Raw genomic sequence first — 18,731 nt, 5'->3', positions numbered from 1 at the left:
AACTTCAGTAGAGACTGAGGGCAGTCAAGAAGTTGCAGCAACTTTAGGAAAAGGATGAAAGAAATATCAACAACTCCAGGCAGGAGGAGAAGATCTCTGGATAATATAGCAGTTGTAGCTGAAGTCTGTGGTTTTGCAGAAACTACTTTGTGGTACTAAAATGAGGCTCTGTTTCAGGGATCGGCAGACTTTCTCTGCAAAGGGCTGTATAGGAAATATTTTAAGCTTAATGGGTGTCAGGTCTCAGTCCCAGCTCAGTCTGCCACTGTGACTTGAAAGCAGCGATAGAAAATATGTGAAGGGGTGTGACTGTTTGAGTAAAACTTTACAAAGATCATGTGTGGGCTAGATTTGGCCCTCAGGCTGTGGGCTGCTGCTCTAATCAGTAAGAAGCTATCTTGTTTGTATATTGTAAGTATAGAAAAGGGAGGCGGTAAGAGACGGAAAGCGGGAGAGAAAGATGCTGTTACAAAAATTTTTTAAAATCAGTGATTCCTTTAGTGGGATTAGCCACTTAAGACCGTGTTTTCCAAACTCACCATTCATCAAAAAAGTGAGACTCCTGTCAAGCGACAGTGATAAAAAGCTGTTGGACTAAGTAAGAATGATAGAATTGGAATAATATAGATCAGCTCTCATAAAATGAACTGTGTAGGACATCTGCTCTAAAATGCAGGAGGCTGCATGCCAGTGAGGGCTCTCAAAACACAGCGGAAGGGGCCAGGGAGAGAGGAGCGCTCACCCAGGAAGGGCAGTGGTGAGATCTTGGGAGTCCCCAGAGGGTACGAGGGCCCTCGTTCAAGCATCCAACTCTCAGTCTCGAGCTGCCACAGAGTGCCAGCCCTGACTTTGCTATGAACTGCCCTCTGACCTCGGGCGAGTGACTTGGCTTCTGGAGCCCAGGCTTTCCTTATCTCTGACATCCCCTCTGGCACAAGGTGTGGGATTCTGTGACACAGATCTGTCACACGGGATTCTGAGAAATCCTAACCTCTGGTCCCTTCTCTTAAGAAGTTAAACTAGACACAAGTGTTTAAGAGTGAGAGAAAATTACAGACTGCCCTTTGGCAGGATTTCCACCCAATCGCAAAAAGAGGACTAAAACTTCTGAAGGGCATTCAGTTTAGATGAAAAGGTACCCAGCTGTGCTCTTTAAGCCTGTCTTGTATGAAGGAACTTTCCGTAGTCGCTCTGTGTAGCTTATCAAGTCTGCCCTCCCAGAGACACTTCTGTGGTCTTCGGGGCCACTTTGGAGTTTCTCTCTGATACGCCAACTGTTTAGAGAAAGCGGTTTGCTCGGTGTGTGAGCCGGCAGACAGCGTGCGTGCCACTGTGCGGGTCCCTCCTGTGCGTGGGAACCCACAAGGTGCAGCAAATTTCTGCTCTTTAGGGAGAGCAGCTTTTATATTTTTAACATCACAGCTCCAGATAACGTGGCTGCAGCGGACTAAAGTGCTGTTTAAGAAGATGGGGAGGAAGTGATGGGGGCTGTTATTTTGCGAATTGGAAGAAGGCTTTTATGTGCAGTAGAGACCATGACCGCTGATTTTGTGCTGATTAAACATCCATGTACAGTGTGGCTGGGGACTTGCAGAGTCCACCGACGTTAAGAACTCCTGGGTTCAGTTCCATCTTCCACTTGGCCTTCTCTCCTCTACACTGCTTCGTTCCGTACATTACCACTCCATTGTCCACAATTCTTAGTCCCTTTGCATTTAACCCTTAGTCGCTTATTTCCCAAAGTGTTGGCATCAAGGAGTAATGCTTCCTATCAGCTTTTGTCCTTCTGTGAATTAGCAATAACCAATTTTCTGGGACCAATGTGAATTTAGGCCAGGAAATTCAGTCATTGCTCTGTGCACGATAAAACCCACAGAGCTCATGGGAATACTGGGACAAAGGGGCACAGTACCCCAACACTTCATCACTGATACAGTTAAAAAAAAAAAAAAGCAACCTAATAAGAACAGTAGTACAGTTTTCAGTGTTGCTAAATAGTCGGGAACCATATAAATACCCCAATAAATGTGGCAGGTTATCTAGAAAAGGACCTGCAGGGAACCTGTGGTAGAGGGCCTTGGAAGGGCTGCATCTTTGGGGCTGCTGGAAGGCAGAGGACGGAGTGATCCCAAGTCACACCAGGGTGACTGCGCACAGGGGGCGACACCGGGGGAGCTGGTGATGTTGGGGTGGGGGGAGTGCGTCTCATGTTTTCCTGTGTGGCACAGTTCAGCTGGGCGCAGTCTGCTGTGTTCATCTGATGTTCCTGGTAGACCGAAGTGCACACAAGTAAATGGGGAAAAGCACATTATGCTCAAATGATTCCTCATGGCTCAGTTGCATTAGAACAAACAGGCATTTTCAAAACAAGTGCTATAGCCAAACGGACTGTGTTTGCTAACCTGGCACCAGCGGCAAGAGAATGCTGTCAGAAAGCCTTCCACCCGTCCGCGGAACCCCAAGTTCCAAAAAATGCTGACACAAGAACTATGGTTGGTAAAAGTTAAAAAATGAAACAGTTGTATTCACTGGAGAGATTTCTTTTCTCTGCCTGTCCCTCTTGCAGTATGTCCATTTTGGTGGGGAAGTTTCTGTTTACTAATAAAGTAAGTCACAGGTTGAAGGCAAAGCTCTAGAGAGGGAAAAGATTCCATTTCACTTTTACTATTTCAAGGATCAGCTAAGTACCGAGTACTTAGAATTCATTTGCAGTAGAGAGAAACACAATGGAGAGAGAGAGGAACGAAGGATCCACCTTGAGTCATCAAAGTGCTTTATTTTGTAAAGCCTGGCTCATGACTGGAGTGTACTGTTAGCACTAAGAGATACAAGGCAAACTTCCTCACTCTGTCCAAACAGTTTATCGACAAATGAATGACAGAGACTGTTACAGACAAAAAAAAAAAAAAAAAAAAAGCATTTTGTAAACTTCTAAAAGCATACACAGACGGGCCACAAAGGAAATGGTTACTCAAATAATGTATATGTACTTTATCTTTACTTCAGGGTCTCACTTTTGTAGCCTTGGGTCAAAGAAACCACAGTATGACTTCAGAACACTGAAACGGACTCGATGCCAGAATGAATGGTGGAGGGGGGGAGGGGTGCAAATCCCAGTCTCAGCTAATATGAGGGCATAAAATTCAGATTTGGACAGCCATGTCACAGGGGTGAGAACATCAGCCACCGTGACCTCACAGACCTCGGGTGAAGTCACTAGTTGTAGAATGGCATTGCTGCTGGCTTTCAGAGACCCCGATTTTGCTATCACCTCATTTTCCTAAGTCAGCCCACACACAGTGGGCACAACTGAAGTCTTGATAAGCCCTGAAGTAAAGTTCCTGGAAGGGGCAGTATGCAGGGGGTGTTTGCTTAGTTCTAAGTAATCACTGAAAGGTGGCTTTTTTTTTTTCCTTTCCTGAAACTGCCTACAAAAATCATCTCGTGTTTTAAACAAAGAATTTCAAAGGCACAGCTTTAGCACAGTGTATAAGTTGATAACCTACTCTAAGCAAGTCTAATATTTTAGCTTGACGCCTTTCCGAGAATGCCAGAAAGTTGGTAAATACATGATTGATGTTGGAAACTTATAAACTGATTAAAACACAACCAGCACAGTTTAGGGCAATGAACTTACATAACCAGATTTGGGTAAAACATTTAAAAAAAAAAATCTGGTTGATAAATGTACATCTGGAGGAAACAAAACAACCCTTTTCCTTTTATTGTATAAGACTGCCTACCATGTACTTTGAATAAAACATTCACCCAAAAACATGACTGCAGGATACATTTCAAAATATGACAAACATTATTTCACCTACACTGTAAAATGACTTTACATGTAAACTTCAGAAATCACATGCTGTACATTAAATTTTTAGATTCAAAAATATCCCTGTTTTCCTAATAATGTAAACAGTAAAATTGAGGGTTTCAGTTAAAGGGATAATTCATAACAAAATACCACTGTTTAATCAATGGTGAAACAAACATCTTAGAATCCATATTTGCCATTGTTAACAGGAAAATTCAGAGTTCTAATGCTTTGCTCACCTTCCCACAGTAGGAGATGTAGATACCATTGCCCAAAACTATGCACTTTTCAGGTAAGCTTTATTTTTATTTTGTAGCATTAATTCCTATATTGCAACATAAGAGTGTAACAGTGAAGAAGCTCCAGGCAAGAAAAGAGAAGTAAGCAGTTTTCCTGGACATACTTACTGAGGTGAAAATGTACAGACAAGAGTCACTAGGGGCATCAGCTTCTTGCTGGAGGAGGGGCCTTTGTCCCCGGACACCGGGAGTCCCGACACTGTGGAGGCAGAACCCTGAGCCCGGGCGTGCTGGCGATGCTGGCGCTCCCCCAGCCAGCGCCAGGGGCTTGGCGGACAACTATAAAGGAGTGTCAGCGTGCGTGGTAGAAATGTAACATTCGCAGTAAGTTTTTTTCTTTTAATCACCATCATTATTATCATCATTATTATCTTCATTATTATGAATACTGTCACATCTTTCAACTCCAAAAAATAAACTGATCCACAGTTTATCGCGTGATGCCAACATGGTCGGTCTGACATGCATTGCCTTTGCCCCCTCCCCCCGCATGTGCTCACCCATCCATCCATCCATCCACAGCTGGAATCAGAGGGTTGTTGCCCAAATGCACTCTGAGTGAAGCTGACCGGTTTTCATTAATTAATTAATTAATTTTTAAGATACACGCATACACGCGCGCAGACACACACGCACGCACGCACACGTGTCAGAAATAGCTAGAACGATGCTGGGAAATATCAGGTAGCTGTTAAAGCGAGTAGCCTCCAAATCAGTCATCTTGGCCTGAAGATGTAAACGAGGAGGTGTGCTTCACTGAGTTTGGTTTTCGTTTTTCCTACGCCGAAGCCACCTCTGTCCTTCCCGTGCTCATGTCCGTCCAAGGCCATGTGGGAGGTTACGTCAAGATGTGGCCAATAAAGTCCAAAAAGCGCTTTGAATACTGTTCTGGGTTCACGGTCGAGATCTCTGCACCAGCCTGAGCAGTTTTAAAAGAGAAGAATTATCAATATAATTACTACTTAGTCTCTATAGCAATTTCCAATTGCAGCTAAACACAAAGCTAATAATTTTCCAATCTCTGCCTCTGTTCTTAAAACATAAAATATCTTGCATATTGTGTCCGAATAACAAGGTTCTTAGAAATCTGTGTGAAAATGAGGCAAAGAGTCAGTAACAACAGATGCTGTTATCACACTGACTTCAGCAACTTAAACAACAAAAAAAATCAAACTAGCCATGTTTGAGATGTGCCTGTCACGCGGTGGACTGTGCGGCCTACGCTCAGAAGCCACACGAACAATATTGCCGTTTTTCAGGAGAGCAGACTGGAGATCCCTTGAGAGTGATGCCAACAGCAACATTCGGCTGAAGCCTGAAGCGAACCCACAAGGACAGAGGATCAGGTTTCTTTTTCAGGACTCAGGTAAGGGGCGGAGCACTCACAAGAGGGGTGACAGCCACAGCAGCGGGGTCTGGATCAGCTGCCCCCCAGCCAGGTGAGACCTCAGGCTGCGGATGGCACCGCCCCCCGCAGGGCCGGGCCGGCTCCCTCCGCGCGGGGCACAGGGCTGCCATTGTTCCCCTTCACAGAGACCTGCCTGGAGCAAGGAAGCGGGGCCCCTCGCGGAGGCTCAGCGGGGAGTTCCCATTCCGGGAGACAGCCCTGGCGACCAGACCCGAGGTATGTAGTTACTGGCCAGTTTCCTGAGCCGCAGAGGGCAAGACCAGTTTTATGAAATCACCATGAGCTATTTTTAGACACCCATACTCCCTGGGGAACCTGTAATTTCCCAGCCTGGCCTGGGCCACGGGGATCTCCACAGAGGAGCCCAGGCCTTGAAGGCAGAGAAGAGTTTCCAGCAGCAGCTTGACACATTCCTTTGTTAAGAGTAAGGTCTTGCTCCTGCAAACTTGTGCTCAGTCTGTGGCGTATTGTGGAGCTGAGCCGGGGTCTCGTACAAGAGACTAGAATGGAGCCATGCTTCCTCCGATCGATTTCGAGTTCCCCAAGGTGTGTGATACTGCAGCACGTGTGGGGAGGGGTGGGCTCAGACGCAGAGCACCTGCTCCCCTCGGGTGTCCTCCACTAAACCCCGTCAGCAAGGGGTTAGGACTCCTTTATTAATTGGGGCCCTTAAGCTCCTAAGTGTTTTCTCAAGGTTACACAACTGGGAAGGCTAAACTATGGATTATAGGGTTTCGACCCAGTTGATCTCTGCAGTTGACCCGTGGTTCCCAGCCAGCGGTGAGCATCAGAATGACTACAGAGCCTTTTTCAGACCTCCCCCAGCCTCCTGCACCAGACTCAGAACCAGAGAAGGGGGACGGTGCCTCAGGCACGCACGTATTTCACAAACGCTACTCCGAAGGATGCCAGCTGCTAGGTGAGAGCCCCCAGGTACCTATACAGGCCTTGGACTCCAGTAGTGGGCTGGGTGAGGTGTTCAGTCCTGCTTTGCACACTGCAGGAATACCATACGTAGTTGCTGGTGATGTAACTAAAATGTCTCTTTGGCAAAGAGGATATGGCTGTAGACTGGCTCCCTTGCTGGGAGGACAGCCTGTTTGATTTTAAAATACAGAAAAAGAGCCTTTTTAATCGAGGCTGATGTTCTCGCGCCTCTCGGCTGGCTGTACACACTATAGGCAGGCACCTCTCCTTGTGTGAACGGGCCAGGGCCCAAGTTCATTGCTATGGGCTGGGGGTCTCTGGCTTTTTTGGCAATGCCTGGAAAGCCAAAACAAATCTCTATGATATGAGCATAAGGATGGTCACAACATGTGAAGTTCAACCACGGAGGGGTTTTGCTGGTAGGGCAGGGGATGGGCCTACCAGAGAGCAGGGGGTGGGCTAGGTTCTGGGGAGCAGTCCCATTTCTACTACTTTCTAGTGCTGTGACCCTGAGCAGGCTACACAACTGGCCATTACGGGCTCGTCACAGGGAATTCAGCAAGTCCCCATATGCACAGAATAGTGATAATTTAGGACAAGCACAATGAAGGTGAAGAATTCATGTTATTAAACTTGGATCTTGCACCCAAAAGATAGAGAAAATACAGTTCACTACAAAACGGAAGATAATCCCGCACGTTCAGGAAGTGTCTGAAGCACCGATGAGTGCATCAGAATAGTCTCAACAGGTTGGTTTTGAGGACTCATGTGAAAACACTTAGCTGTCTTTCATCTTTGAAGCATTTTCCCAACAAAAACGCATTGTACAACATTCCAGAGATGCACGAGTCTGTGACTATCCCGTGCGTAAAAGGACAAGCTGCTGAGTTTAAGTGACTTGCCCAGGGTGTGGGGAGAGCTGGTGTGAGCCTGTTGGCATTTGCTGCCCCTCAGTCTCACACTCTGAAAGCGACCCCCCAAACAAAAAAGAACCCCCGAGGGACTCTGGCCAGCTTGGCGGCGAGGAGCGGGGCCAGTCCCCGCACCACAGACAGCAGCGGGGCCCGGGAGCGGAGAGGGAAACCTGGTGGAGGTACTTACCCCATGCTTAACAGTTTTGGCGGCGTGGGCAGCTTTCTTTTTTGCATCATAATGAGTCAAAATGTCAATAATTGCCATAAAGTACACCTCTTTCCTGGGCGAGTCTGTAAAGGGACGAGAGCAACGATTGTGGGACCAGTGACATGGCCTAAAAGAGCACCGCCAGAGGGGGAGGAATCCGGGACGGGGACCAGAGGGGTCTGACCACAAAGGCCAGGTACACTGCAGCTCAAACACATTCTGGAAAACGACAACTTACTTTTTACTCCCTCCTCTGGGTTTAATGGGGTGGGGAGAGGGGCAAAGTGGGGGAGTGGGGTTGGGGAATACAGGCTTCCAGTTCCGGAGTGCGTACCAAGGCACAGCACAAGGAATACAGGCAGTGAGAGGCTAACGGTGTTGTAGGGGACAGACAGCAGCCACCCCTGTGGTGAGCACCACGTCACGGACAGACTGGTCCCATCCCTATGCCGGACATCCGGAACTAACCTAACATGGTGTGTCAGCTCTCCTCAAGTACAAAACAAGAACAAGTGCTAAAAAAATAAAATTGTAATTTGAAAAAAAATCCATGTAACTCCTGCATATCCCTGTTAAATAGCTTTTTTTTTTTCTGTCCCCAATTCTCTCTCAATTTAAAAAGTAAAAAAAAATATATATATATATATAAACCCAGAATATCACGAGTAGAGGTCCAAGGGCAAGACTGTTTTCCTTTTTTTTGTTAATCTGCATTTTCCTTAATCATTATGTATTGCCTTGGTGTAAAGAAAAATGCTATTTTAAAAATACAATAGAGGTAATTTTGCTCCTTAATCCTTTTCTACCAGTACGGCTGTAATGCGCTTCGCAGAGACTGCCTCTACCCGCAACCCTGCATGGAGCTTTCCAACAGCATTTGCTCACTTGGTGTCTCGGTCACATTCTGGTAATCCTAGCAATATTTTAAGCTTTTTCATTATTATATTTTTATTGTGATGTTTGATCAGTGATTAAAACTCACTGAAAGCTCAGATGATGGCTAGTATATTTTAGCAATAAAGTGTTTTTAAAATAAGATGTGTATGGTTTTTTTTCCGGACACAGTGCTATTGCACAAATAGACTATAGGCTAGGGTAGACACAACTTTTATACACACTGGGAAACCAGCACATTCATTCGACTTGCTTTATTGTGGTCTAGAACCCAGGGTATCTTTGAGGCATGCCTGTTTGTAATTCTGATTGAGTCCAGCATCAGAACTGGATAAAGGCATATATCCAATCAGTCTTCCTGCGTATTTCCACCAGTATAATGCTGTTTTAATTGTAAACAATAAGAGAAGTACATTGACTGACTATATCTAATTATCTGTGTTGAGAATTTTGGTGAGCAAAATAAAAAAATCTCATGGGGCATATCAGCCAAGTGAGTCTGAGCTGTGTTTAAACAATGATGAACCATTTTTATTACTAAAAAAATAAGAGGCTGGCATTTATCATCTCTCTAAATTATTTTGATTTTCTCATGCTTAAGTAGCCAAAGTAGAAAGAAATATTCCTTCAAATACCCAATCATACAGACTTTGAGGATTAAGACTGCGCTCACGCTGGAGAAGAGAACCACAGACCCTTTAATGGGGCCGGGGTGGGATGGAGTGACGGAGTGTCCGCTCAGCGGAGGACGGACAACAGCAAACCAGCAGCGCTCGCGAAAGGGAGAGGGCTGGTAGGGATGAGACACCCGCCGTTACAGGGTGGCTGAGCGAGGTTCAGACCCTATCTGTACCTGGCGGGGGAGGGATTCCCGACACTCTTTCAGAGCCACGTAAGAGCTAAGAAAACATTTACAAACATTTCTTCTATGTGTCCCTACATTTACAGAAGTGCGTGCACACGTGTGTTGTGTATATAAACTAGCTGGTGGCTTCGCTCTATTCCCTTAACATCAAAAAATTCAAGGGCCTTTTCACCGTAGGTTTCAAAACCAGAGATTACAGATCCTCTTAACATACTCCCGTCCCTGAATCGATTCCTGGGGCTCTGGGGGGTAAGTCTTGGAGGGCAGCCTACTTTGAACGGGGATTAGAATTACTGGTAGGAAACAATGCAGAAATCAAACCATTTCATAGATAAAGAGAGTTGGTAATAACTCAGCTTACTTTCATGGCATTTAATTCCATAAACATCAATGTTCGGGTCAAACTCCCCTGGAGCCAAGGGCGGTGAGCTGTTCAGCGTATTTCCAGGGCTGTCCGGCGGGGTCCCGACAGGGTGGGCGCCATCGCTCTCCCCCTCCTCTTCCCCCTCATTCTCTTCACACTCCACCTCTTCCTGTTCGGCTCTCTCCACGTCGTGGATTCCCACCAGGAGGCTATAGTCCATGAGCTTTAACTGGGCAAGAAACTGGGGGCAGGGGAGGCAACAGGGTCAGTCATGCCTTAAACGAACCCCCAGATCTGAAGCAAACGGGCCCAGGAAAATGCCTGTGGGGGGACGCTGGGAGGGAAGGGGCAGCAGAAATGAGGCGAGGGTCTCCCTAAGAGGCGGCTCAGCCAGGAGCCTCCTCTATGATGCTCTCACAGTCCCAGGCAGCTTCTCTGGCCAAAAACGTAGCCCCACACTTGGGGCTGGCTCAGCCCTGGTATTATTTTCCCTGAAACGCGAAGCTGGATGCCGAGAGGCATGCATTGATCACGTGGAGGCTGGATTACCCCAAAGAGCAGAGCGCATGACTGGCAAGAAGGAGGGAAGAGAGCCGTTCTCCCGACAATTAAGACTGGCTGATGGGAAAAACCAGGGACCTCCCAAGTAGCTTCCAGCAGAGTCTCTTGTGAAAGCACTTTGAAATTCAGCACACTGGGCTGAGAGCAGATTATTATGCTGTCTGTCACAAAGAAGTAAAAGCCCAAATGTCCCAATCAGCCAGCAAATGCCCGTGTCAGTGCTCTGGTGACTAACGCGGTCCTTCTGTCCTGCTCGGATTTCCCTATGGCGGGAGCGGGGGGACCGGAGAAGCTGGACGGGGCTCCCTTCCCACGCAGCAGCACCGGCCCAGGAGGCCTCTTCTCCCTCCTTCCCCTGGTCCAGCCATGGGGAGACTAATGTGGCGCAGGACCTAGCCCCGTCGGGCAGCTTACTCCTGCCTGCCAAGTTCTCGTTTGCCTTCTCAGGTCATGATTTTTCTTCTAAGTAGACGTCCCCGGATGCGTGGTCTGAAGCACGCTCTTCTAACCGCTCAGTCAGACGTGGCCAGGCCTACTGAGGACAGAGTGTGGGGGCCCGTCTGCTGGCTAAGACGCCGGCAGCCCCCCATTCCCCCAGCCAGCTGGCTCGGCACAGGGTCCGAGACTGCTCTGACCCTGGGCCTGTGGCCCAGGACGACAACGCATGACCCCAACCCTTGGGGCCTCGGTGCCACCCCCGCTCGGTGATGTGGAGCAGCTGGTGGGCCTCGGGCGACTCAGCTAGAACTTAGGAAATGAACTTCCTTACGCAAAGGGCAAGCATGTGAAATTATAGGTCTGAAGTTCGGGCTGGAAATGAAAGGAGATCAATTTGTGGAGACCCGCAGAGCCACTTCTCGTCCTGAGCCTGTTGGGAAGCGGCCTGTTCTCCGAGCTGGAGAGAAAGCCACGCTCCCTTAGGACAAGGAGAGGAGCTGCCCCCGCTGTCCCTGATGCCTTCCGCTCCTCGGCAGCCCAGGCCGCCTCCTGCCTGCTCTCCTCTTGCTCAGCTCCCATTTCCTTGTCTTTGCACCATGAGTCCCCTCGGGCCAGGCTGACTCTTCCTCATTTAAGCTCAGGGGGAAAAAGAAAATCACACAACTCTTTGTTTAGATAGGTTAGTGAAGTCGGAGAGACCTAAAACTTAAAAATTGATACATGCAAACCCTTTGGCAAAAAAGAGTCCGAATGGCCAACAGGTACAGAGAGGCCCCACATCACTTGTTATCAGAGAAAGGCAGATCAAAACCCCAATGAACAGTCACCTCACCCCTGTCAGGAGAACGAGTATCAAAAAGTCGAGAGAACCAGTGTTGGCGAGGATGTGGAAATGAGAACCTTGTGCCCTCTTGGTGGCAATGCAAACTGGTGCAGCCGCTGTGGAAAACAGTACGAAAATTCCTCAAGGAATTAAAAACGGAACTACCGAAAGATCCAGCAACCCCAGTGCTGGGTACAGATCTAAAGGAAACAACATCATTATCTCGAAGAGATCTCTGTACGCCCGTGTTCACGGCAGCATCATTCATAACAGCCGAGGTACGGAAACAAGCTCGGTGTCTGTCAGTGGGCGGCTGGATCGAGAAAATGTGATCCGTACGTATACAGTGGGACGTTGTCTGGCCTCAAGAAAGAGAGAAATTCTGTCATTTGCGACAACATGGATGAACCTGGGGGCATTATGCTAAGTGAAAGAAGTCAGACAGGGAGAGACAAATACTGTGTGATATCACGTACATGTGTGTGTGTGAGATTTAACTCCTAGAAACAGCGGAAACGTGGCTGCTGAGGGCTGAAGAGGGTGGAAGACATAGGGAGAGTTGGTGAAAGGGTACAAAGCTCTAGCTCTCAGAGGAGTAAAGTCTGAGGATCTGATGTACTGTATCACTGGCATCTGCTAAGAGAGCAGAACTGAAATGTTCTCACCCAAAGAACAAAGGTCACCACGCGAGGTGATGGCTGTGTTCATAACTTGATGGGGAAATCCTTTCCCGGGGATACACACACATCAGTCACCACCACGTATGCATGAAATATCCTATACTCCTGTGGTCAATTCTACCTCAATAAAGCTGGGTAAAGAAATAAAGATGTTACTTATTCTAGTAAAAAAAAGAAAAAAAGCCAACAACAAATAAAACGGAGTGCTGGTTCTCATGCCTTCGATCAGTTTGCTGAGCCCCAGAGACAGAGGAAGCTTTTGTTCCTCCCACGGACTTTCCCACACTCCCCTTTTCAAGTCCTCACAGAACAACTTTCCACCTCCCTCAGCCAGTGGCCAGAGACTGCTCGTCCTGCCGCTGCTGGGAGTCACGGTGCATCTGGCCGGGAGCTCCTCTGTGTGGGCAGCCTTCCCCCTCTTAAGGCAGTAATAATACTATAAAGTTGTGGCACTGTATTCATAAAGCTTGAATCTTTTCCCCACGCGGAGCCAGCCTCCCAGCCACGCAGCCGGACCTTGGGTACCTGGTCTGCTCCCCACAAGCCTCTGGAGGTGGAAGAGAGCCAGGCCCGGCAGGGTAGGGAGACAGTGGGCCTAGCCTGAGACAGACGTTCCGATCCCCGTGCAAGACGGCAAACAGGCTCGGAAAGATTAAAAGAGCTTGCCCGTGGAATCAAAGCTAAGGCGGAGTGAATTCAGGATCCTACGTTCGAAGCTCCTGTTCTTTATACTGCATTAGTCTGCTTCTGGAAACTGCATTAAGGCAGCTTTTCCCAAGTCCTGTTCTTTGCAACACTAGTTGGGGAAAAAAAATGAGTCAATCAAATCCAATGGTTTCTGAGGAGGAGGGCCTCCCAAAGTTACTAAGGAAGGTGAGTCTCTGAGACGGGGTGCGCACCAGCAGCAGGCCCCACACTGATTTCAACATGAAGCCTGCTCTTCTCGCCCCTTCAGAATGCCCCACGGGCCTACTGATTTGGGAACAACACATTTGGGAAATACTGCATCAGAAATCCCCAGTCACACCCTCTGCCCCCCAGCAGATAGGACAGGCAGGTTGTTCACTGGTGGCCGTGGGTCCCAGACAGCTGTGCCTGGGGCTGAGCTCAGCCTCTGAGCTCCTAGAGAACAGGGTCAGGGCCTCCTCTGCCCCCCACATGGCCCTCTCCCACACCTAGCACAGCGCCTGCCCCGACACCTCTCTCTAGAGTCTATCTGGCCTGCCCTCTCTGCCCATCCCGGACACCCTCTAGAGGTCTGGGCACAGACAGCTGCAGACACTGACTACCAGGTGACAGCATCTCTCTGCAAAGTCCGCACGTGCGAGTGTGTGCATGCACGCGTGTGGGTGCAGGCTGGGTGGGGGCTTGGCCGGGCCAGGACCTGCTCCGCTTGACCTGTGGCCAGGCAAAGGCCCTGTTTCTCCATCCCTGCTCTTTCCAGGCCCTTGGAAGCTCCCTGGGAAGTGGTAAAGATCGAGGCTGTGCAAACTGACCCCCAGTCCTCTGGAAGGGAAGATCTTTTCCAAATGCAAGTTTGATCTTGCCTAGCTCCTGCTAAGGCCTTCATGGTATCCCATGTCCTGCCGGGCAGAAGCAAACTCTAACATGGCCCAGTGGGCCAGGATAGTTTGGTTCCATTACCTCCTGGGCCACCTTGAACTCTGTTCTGGCCCACCTTCTGGCCCTCTTACCGCACCCAGTTACCTGCCACCTGACTTCAGATCTCAGCTGAAGAGACACTTGCTTATGGGAAGCCTTTCCTGGTTCCTGCCTAGGCCACATCCCAAAGCGCAGGCATGTGGATGGACCAGCACACTTTTCCTTAATGATGCTTGGCTCAGCTGCTCATTTATCTAGTTAGAGTATATGAGTCGAGTTCTCTCTTCCCCAAACGTGGCAGCTCCATGAGGATAGGAGCTCTGGCTGTTTGTGCCCTCACCGCGTTCCTGTCTGCCAGGAAGTGATGGCCAGTCTTGATATTTACCGAACAAATGAATGAGATGCCTGATTACCTCACCCGAATTTCCCTAACCCCGTTCTCAAAGAAATAATCACCCCAGCCAGGTAAAAACATAGCACAAAGCAACACAAAAACCTTGGCCCGAGACGTAAGAGGCAGCAGCCACCAGGAGTACAATGAGACCATTTATCATGTGTCTACGTGCTGAGGGAACGAGTATCCCCGTAACACGCGAGTTCACTGTTCCACCTTCACGTGGCTGGCTTTCAAAAACTCAAGTGCTGGGCGGGGGGGCGGCCTGGATGGCTCAGTCGGTTAAAGCTTCTGCCTTTGGCTCAGGTCATGATCCTAGGGTTCTGGGATCGAGCCCCACATCGGGCTCTCTGCTCAGCGGGGAGCCTGCTTCCTCCTTTCTCTCTGCCGGCCTCTCTGCCTACTTGTGATCTCTGTCAATAAATAAATAAAATCTTAAAAAAAAAAAAAAACTTAATTTTTTTTATTTTTTTTTACAAAAGCTTTATTATAAAAGGAAGAGGGCTGCCTGTGATGAACTTGCAAAGGTCAGCCCGGCAGGAATGACAGGGCTGGCCCGCCTCCTCAGTTTGGGGAAGGTCTCCAGGCTCCAGTGTCCCTCTCACATGGCTGCTGCTCATAATGCCAGGCCCCTTCCCGGCCTGAGCTCCACAGTCAGACCATGGCCCGGGCTCCTTCCCAGTCAGGCAGCTCTGCATCTAAAACCTCAAGCAAAACCACTGGTGATGTGTCAAATGTGTCTCTAGATGGGAAGCTGCTTTGACACAGCCAAGATCAAGGACCACAGTCCCAAGTGGGTATTACGTAAGTGTTCCGATCCAGGACACTGAGAGGGAAATGGGAGACCAAGGACAGCAGAGTGGGGAACAGCAATAGATTTTGCTGATAAGGCTGACCCCTTTATTCTTTAATTAAAGTACCAGGAAATCTTTAAAATAAAAAGAGTCTAAATTTGGGAGTCAGACGGGAGATTAAATCTCTCGCTTTACTAGCTTTGTGCCTTGACAATGAGTTTACCTCTCTTGAGCCTTAGTTATTCTAACTATAAAATGGGATAATACCATTAACGTCAGGGGTAGGGTGGCGAGGACATAGAGAGCGTAGCTCAGGCAATGAAAACAGTGCCTCGCAGGTAACCATGGAGGCTATGACACGATCGCGCGGGTGGTTATTACGGTAGGACTTTTTCATCAAATATGCACTTTAAACATGGAGACGGGTTCAGTGAGGTGGGCCAAGAGGAGAAACTGTGGAAAAGCCCAGAGATTCACTAGTTCTTATCTTCACAAATAATTTTAAATCTCTTCCGAAGTAGAAGGGAATGAAATGTGGCAATAAACCTGAGATTCTTATTAGAGAAAATTCCTGCTGGGTATCACCGTGGCCTGTAAGACTCCACGTTGAGGGGAAGGAAAGGAGGGAAGGGGTTAAGGGCTACACTGCTGGGGTTGGCCTCCAGCTGACATTAAGGAACTTAATACACACTTGCTTTGTTTTCTGCTCATCCCATTAAGCTTCTGACTCAAATTTATTGATTTTTTTTTAAGTACATAAGATTTCAAAGCATGACAATTTTTAAATCTTTATAATCTTTAGGTCCCTCGCCTTTTCCACTTTCCAACTTTTAATAATTATCTGCCAGACCTTTGGTCGGCTTCCTTTTTTCCCTGAGAATATCCCACCTAATCTGATTCCTTCATAATTAATTCCTCTTTATGCCAAATCTTTGAGCTAGAATCTTCAAAATCTTTCATGAGCCCTGCCACAAACCCTTCTGGAAAACCATGTGGTAAGAGAGCCATTAATAAACTCTCCTTCACAACATTTAAATTCACCTTATTTGCTAACTTTATTAACACATTTGTTCTACCAAATTACCACCTCCTAACACATCTCAATGCAGATTAAAATTCCAACCAGCCCTATCTCACAGTTATCATGTATCACTTGTTAAAAGTTATAATGATCCTCCTTTGGGGCGTTCATCGGGAAACAAAGTCTCAACTGTGTTCTCACAAACATTTTTAATTTGCGCCTCACAGCAGAGCCGTTCAGGAGTGTGGCCTCTGACAGCCTCCGACCCCAGACTGAATTTAGTACCTGTGTGTCTTTGAGCAAATTACACAAAGTCTCTGGGCTCATCCAGTTTTCTCATCCATAGACTGGGGCAATGTCAGCACTCATCCTCAGGGGTAGTTATGAATGAAAGAGAGACTGAATGCCTGGGAAGGGCTTTAGGCTCTACCAGTGGCTCCGTCAATGTCAGCGGCCCACTATCCCTGTCCCCAGCCTCCCACCCATTTCCAAGGTTGTGAGCCCACAAACATGACAGCTGAGATGCCCTGTGGTAGGGGCTCCCCAACACCACTGGGCTCCCAGCGTGAGCCAGTGAGAGGAGATGGGTGCCAGCTTTCCACCATCCAGCATCATGATGGGAGCTGACAACAAGCAGGCCAGAAGGCCAAAGCCATTTTCACTCTCCATATAGCACGGTCTTTTGGAGAAAAGGGCTCCCTCATAGTTATGTGCAAAGTTTTCTGAATTAAAATATTTTCAAGGTATATGAACAGAGCAGGATTTCAGCTGCAGGAAAAAAAAAAAAAGCATCTAGATTCTCATGACAATTCTTCTCTTTTTGCTACAAAAACAAATTGCTGCTTGAGCTATAATAAACTCATCTTCTACCTTAAGCATTAAGTAAAAAACAAAGAGTCGTCCCCACCCCCACCCCGAACCAAAACACTGGACTCAAACGAACAGGCCAGTCAGCTACATTAGAAAGCACAGTGTTAATGAAAAAACAAAACTAGATGAAATTCTAGTCTCATTTATCAAGATCAGATGTCAAGCCACTTCACCATAATTACCTGCTTAAAAATTTAATGATGCTTCTGCATGAATTTCAAAACTAAAGATACTTGTATCAGCCATTGAGAATTTTTTTTTAATGAAAGAATGCTTTATGCCCTGCTCCTATTTCAACAAAACAGCTAAGTGCGAGAGCCCTGCATGGGATTAAACTATCCAAATCCTCTAATCAACGACATTATTAGAGACAACAAAAGGGCTAAGAGGATCCTTATGTAATTCAGCTGTAAACTGGAACCGCTTCAGTTACATTGTATCGGAGTCTGAGCCCAGTGATATGCAGCCAAGAGAAAAAAGGATGGAAACAAAAATTTATTTTTTTTGGCAGATCGGACATAACCCTAAAGGATATTTACCATAATTGCTCAAATGGTATTATTCTCAAGATCAAGGAATTGCTGATTGAGGAATAAAAACCCGAAAGTGAGCAGGTCTACCTAGAGTACCTAGTTACCAGTTAGATCAAGTTGACACCAAAATATGGGAAGTGTCTAACTAATGTTTAACTAATATATACGGTAACAATAATCACTGGCAACATGGGAAAAAATGCTTGTTGCTGAAAGACTGGAGGAAAAAATGTTACATGATAAAAGCGAACACTTTTTTCTACTTTTCTTTTCAAGTAGACATTGCATCCTTCACAAATAAACACTACTTAGGTTCTCCTGGAAATACATATGTACCAGCTAGGTTGAAAAAAAAGTAAACATTTTTTAATGAAAATAACCCACGATATAAAAATAATTATGAACTCACTCACTCAGTCTGGGTGTCTTACAATGAAAGAGACGTCAGAACAGGGAAAAACGCAATTGTAAAACTGCTCTGCCCTCATGGGGCATACAGTTGAGTGTGAGACACTCAATCGTTGGTTCGAGCCATTTTAATTATTTTTATTTAATGACACGAAGAAGAAAACTTTCCACTAAAGCCTCTGAGTAGAAGAGCTATACTGGTGTTGGTGGAGGAGTGGGGCACCGTATTTCAAAGTAAAAAAATAAAAATAAAAAAAAAAAGTATACCACACCCACACATACATATGAAGGAAGTAACAGCTCAGCAAAACTATGTTCATTAACTGCCTACATTAAAATTCTCTTAGCACGCTCTTGTTAACCTAATGGATCTCAAGAAAATCCCCCCCCCCGAATTAATTTCTAAAGGAATCATAAAAGGAAGTCCCACAAGAGAGCTGTGATGCCTTTAAAATCAACAGAAGGGTAGGGAAGAGTATATTTTTAATTCTTAAACAAAAACAGTTAAGAAAACCTCCCTCACGAGAGACGAAAAGCCCATGTTCACATAGTACTTTGTGTGTCACAACCATTCCCCGTGCTGCTAGTGTCGCGGACAGCCTTGGAGCTGACCCCACCACGTGTGAGGCCTGGTGGGCCTAATGACATCACTTCCACAGAAGCTGGTGGAAATGTTAAAGCACCAGGGAACCGGGGCTGTGTTTACTAACACCGAGATGTGGTTTAGATGAAGAAAACCCCAAATTCAAACAGTTACTAAGCATTTGTTTTTGAAACGCTTTACTGTGTGACAGAATGTCATCGCTCAGCGTCACCCTCCCTCAGGTTGCTGTGGGCAGTCCGTGTGAGCGGGCTGTGACCACACAGGCTCCCCGCCGACCAAGACGGTGGCAACCCTCAGGTGGGGACGC

The 18,731-nt window shown here is 47.1% G+C and overlaps 1 protein-coding gene across 1 annotated transcript in view; it reads right to left on the bottom strand.

Annotated features, from left to right (window-relative positions):
* Nucleotides 1–2,756: 2,756 nt before the first annotated feature.
* The window catches only part of PIP4K2A (phosphatidylinositol-5-phosphate 4-kinase type 2 alpha), a 173,361-nt gene continuing 157,386 nt past the window's right edge, over nt 2,757–18,731 (bottom strand). Inside the window, exons 8-10 of the mRNA XM_032880827.1 lie at nt 9,694–9,937; nt 7,553–7,656; nt 2,757–5,035 (exon numbers count right to left, since the gene is read on the bottom strand). Coding sequence (XP_032736718.1) covers nt 4,955–5,035; nt 7,553–7,656; nt 9,694–9,937 — 429 coding nt within the window. The 3' untranslated portion in view covers nt 2,757–4,954. The remainder of the gene's footprint in view (nt 5,036–7,552; nt 7,657–9,693; nt 9,938–18,731) is intronic.

The sequence above is a fragment of the Lontra canadensis genome, unplaced genomic scaffold (genome assembly GCF_010015895.1).
Source record: "Lontra canadensis isolate GAN:19392208 unplaced genomic scaffold, GSC_riverotter_1.0 scaffold72, whole genome shotgun sequence".
In the NCBI taxonomy this organism is placed as follows: Eukaryota; Metazoa; Chordata; class Mammalia; order Carnivora; family Mustelidae; genus Lontra; species Lontra canadensis.
This window is presented reverse-complemented; position numbering and strand designations above follow the sequence as displayed.